General features: G+C 39.8%; 1 protein-coding gene and 1 non-coding gene across 2 annotated transcripts; both read left to right on the top strand.

Moving 5' to 3' along the window:
• Positions 1–857: 857 nt before the first annotated feature.
• Positions 858–1,448, top strand: LOC138909177 (uncharacterized). Its single transcript, XM_070200362.1, has one exon. The coding sequence runs from the start codon at positions 858–860 to the stop codon at positions 1,446–1,448; it is 591 nt and encodes a 196-aa protein (XP_070056463.1).
• Positions 1,449–2,005: 557 nt separating this feature from the next.
• LOC117275107 (small nucleolar RNA R71) lies at positions 2,006–2,112 on the top strand. The gene has a single exon (XR_004505269.1). It is a non-coding gene; the product is annotated as a small nucleolar RNA R71 (small nucleolar RNA).
• The last annotated feature ends 1,769 nt before the right edge of the window (positions 2,113–3,881 follow it).

Raw genomic sequence — 3,881 nt, 5'->3', positions numbered from 1 at the left:
TGGGAGGCTACAGGGCATGTTAGGACTTATTTTATTTGATTCTCATATCGTGCGTTAGAGCTAAACCTTTCAGAATTCTAACACGCATTTATCTCTTGTTTCAGTGAACAAGATGGTTAGAACAAGATCTACTTCATCTTTTGTTGCTAAAAATATTGGGATACTAGCTGCTAATCATCAAGAAGCAGTACTAGAGGTGCATGCCGCACCAATAGCACCAGCTGCACTTAGAGGACGTGGCAGCGGTAGAGGTAGAGGTCAAAATGCTAGGGGTAGAGGTAGAAATGCCAGAGGTAATCTCGCTCGTAGTAGGGCCACTACACAGGAACAAGTTCCACCTCAGCGGGTTGTTAGTGATTAGGTTTAAATCACACCCCCTTCCAACCCACTCAGGGCAAATCAACCACATCAGCAGGATGATTGAATATACAAAATTTTGGACTTTCTGGAGTCCCTAGCCCATTCGGCTAGTGGTAAGGCTACACCCGTTCATGCTCTTCCTGAAGACCCTCATGTGAGGAGGTTATAGGAGATGATTTTCAATCTCCACTCGAGGTACCACCACCAGTTGTCCCTACAAATATTGCCCAGCCAGTGCAGTTACCAACACGACAACTAATATCATATGGTAAAAGATATGACTTCATATTACGATGATAAAACTTATCTTCAGATTGTAAATATCGCTATGCATAAGGAGGCTTTTGATAAAATCACTAGGGAAGCTAGAGATAACAACAAGAAGACTATAACAACAAGTTGTTATACTGGATTTTTAGTTGGGGGTAAGAACACTAATCATTCAGGTCACATTCAATCAACGACTCACTCATCTCCTTATCCAGCTCCACTCATACATGGCCAGTATAGTAAGGGTCATGCCCCTCAGGGGAAAAGTTCAACTAGTCAGGGCCAACCTCGGTTCTCCTATCCTATATGTCCTTCGTACAGCGACAAACATCCAAGGAAATGCCTTTTTGGGTCAAACAGGTTATTTCCACTGCCACGATCCGATTCATATTAAGAGAGACTGTCCACGACTTAGACAAGCTCCGGGGAAAGCTCCAACCACTCAGGCAGTATCCATGGGTAATTCTATAGTTGCACCTCCTCTAGTTCGGGCACCTAATACTCAGACTGAGCATGGTGCCAATAGAGGTGAAGCTCAAGGAGGAGGCGGACCAGCCAAATTCTATACAGTTCTAGACAGGAAAAATGATGAGGTGTCTAACAGAGTTATTACAGGTATTCTCTCAGTTTTTGGTCCCCTTACTTATGTATTAGTTGATCCTGGTTCAACTTTCTCTTATGTGTCTCCTTATTTTTGTGTCGAGTTTGGAAAAGCACCAGAAAAATTAGGGGTTCCGTTTGAGGTTTCCACACCTACAGGGGAATCTGTTAAAGTTGAGTATATATTCAGAAATTGCATCATCACAGTTCAGGGTTGAGAAACATTAACCGATTTGAACTTGTTAGATATAGTAAACTTGCTCCAGTATTGTTGGTGTTATTGTACTGTTGTTGTGCTGGTCTATACTGCTGATTTTGCTGCCCCCAATTCTGACCACCTTGTCTCTGACCTCCATACTTGCCAACATAGTTCATGTTCTCATGATAGTTCCGGTTGTCACTTTCACTACTTCACGAACACAAGTATGGTTGGTTAATGCATGGTGTACATAATCCCACATTAGTCATGTCAACTATGTGTGCTTGCTTCTGGCCTGATTCATCAATCTTCTTAGTGAGGATACTCATTTGCGTCATCAGAGTGGCCATATTTTCGACTATGGAATTGTTCGGGTTCAACGCTACTGAGTGAACTATAGGGGTGATTGTGGAGTCTCTTGTCATCTATCCCGAGTTTGGAGCCATTTTATCTTGTAAGACCTTACACTCTCTAAATGACTTGCTCAAAAATGCTCTACCTGCTGAAGCATCAACATTGGCCTTTAAGTTGTCTGCCAATCCCATTTAAAACCGTTGTCCCAACATCTGATCTGGAATGCCATGGTGTGGACACTTAACCAACATACTTTTAAATCTCTCCCACGTTTCTTGTAATATTTCAGTTAGTTTCTGCTTGAAGCTCAATATCTCATCAACCTGCTTGGCAGTCTTATTAAGTGGGTAGAACTTATTCAAAAATTACTTGACTAATTCCTCCCAAGTTGTGATGGAATTTATGGGGAGCGAATTAAGCCAAGTTTGGGCTTCTCCTCTCACTGAGAATGGAAACAACAACAGTCTTATTGTTAATGTCACATTTGGTTGCCTTTGCGTGACACAAATTGACTAAAAAAGATTCAGATGTTGATGTGGATCTTCAATGTAAGACCCGGAGAACAGTCTCTTGTTCTGCAGCAGATGTAGCATGTTGTTTGTGATTTGGAATGACTTCGCTTGTATCTGAAAGACTGCGATTGCAGTTGCCAAATTTTCAGTGGTGGGTTGTGCCCAATCATACAAAGCTGCTTCTGGCACATGAGGTGCCACACCCTGATTGTTCGGGTCATTCACATTGTTTCGATTGTTTTGATGATCCAAAACGTCACCCATATCTAACTCACTTTGTTCTCTTGGGTGTTGTTGTTGTTTGTCCTTATTGTTTGCAGATTTAATGCTTTGAAAGCTTTCTCAAGATCCGGTAATGCTTCAAACAATTCACCAGTTCTTGAGGAGTTTCTAGGTATACACCTATAACACACAAGAATAAAAATGTTAGACTTTTTGTATAATGAATAAAAATTGAGAAAATTGACTAAACTAAGAATCCTAACAATTCTTCTAGCTGTAATTAATAACATTGTTGCTTCCTCGGCAACGGCGCCAAAATTTGATCACGCCCAACTATGCCTCCTAAAAGATCTAGCGGTCGTTGCAAATATAATTCGGTTTACAAGTCCAGAGTCAAATCCCACAAGGAAATAACAGACTAATTACAACCAATAGTTTTGCACAAATTTAAGTAATCAGTCTTCAAAAATATTATTTAACGATTTGAGAGTTTACTAACTAAAATCAAAGTAATTAAAATGCAGTATTTTATAACTTAGCAAAGCAAATATTGTAGACAAGATTTGGAAAAGTCTAAGGTTATTATTTTTCCCTATTGTCGGAATCTTCCCCGCTACGTTTCTTATAAATTCGTCTCAATATTCTCTAACAATCGTGAGTACCTTGAGTGTCGTAGCTCTCTCTCTAGCAACTACCATAATTTACTAGACGTATTCTTTCGAACTACGCTAGCTGACACTAATTCCCCACTCACTACGATCGCACCAAGACTTTGTTATCTCTAATCCTGCCTTTAAACTCTCTGTATTGATCTCTCAACTACGTTAGGAGTGGTGTTATTCAACAACTACCTAAATATATACTCTCTCTCGAGAAATATACACACTAAATAGGCACAATTAATTGATAGCTCTTTAATTAACAACAATGAAAATATAGTTGAACAAGTAGAAAAAAATCAAAGGTAAATCTATATTAAACGCAGTAGAAAATCATCCTCCAATAGGTTCCATCAAACCTTAGATAAGAGAGTTTAGCTACTCATAAATACAACAACAATCAACATAATGTTCGAAGATATTAAACTACAAAGTAAAGAGATAAAGGAAGGAAATCTCGTTTTGATCTTGCTCCACAGTGCTTGGCAGCCTTTTTCTTCTCCAAAATCATATCCAACCCTAGAATAACTCGTTTGGAGAGTATTTATGTCAATCCATGGTCCAAATACGGGTTGGGGTCTTTTAACCCGTAACTTTTAATTACCGTACTATAGATCTCGCGAAGCCTAGTCTATAGCGTGGTCAATCTGGCTATAGACCTCGCGAAGCCTGGTCTATAGCGCGGTCGATCTGGTTATAGATCTT

The sequence above is a fragment of the Nicotiana tomentosiformis genome, chromosome 4 (genome assembly GCF_000390325.3).
Source record: "Nicotiana tomentosiformis chromosome 4, ASM39032v3, whole genome shotgun sequence".
Classification (NCBI taxonomy): Eukaryota; Viridiplantae; Streptophyta; class Magnoliopsida; order Solanales; family Solanaceae; genus Nicotiana; species Nicotiana tomentosiformis.
This window is presented reverse-complemented; position numbering and strand designations above follow the sequence as displayed.

Excerpts from the sequence above, each read along its gene's own strand:
- LOC138909177 (XM_070200362.1), top strand. The coding sequence starts at position 858 with ATGGCCAGTATAGTAAGGGTCATGCCCCTCAGGGGAAAAGTTCAACTA.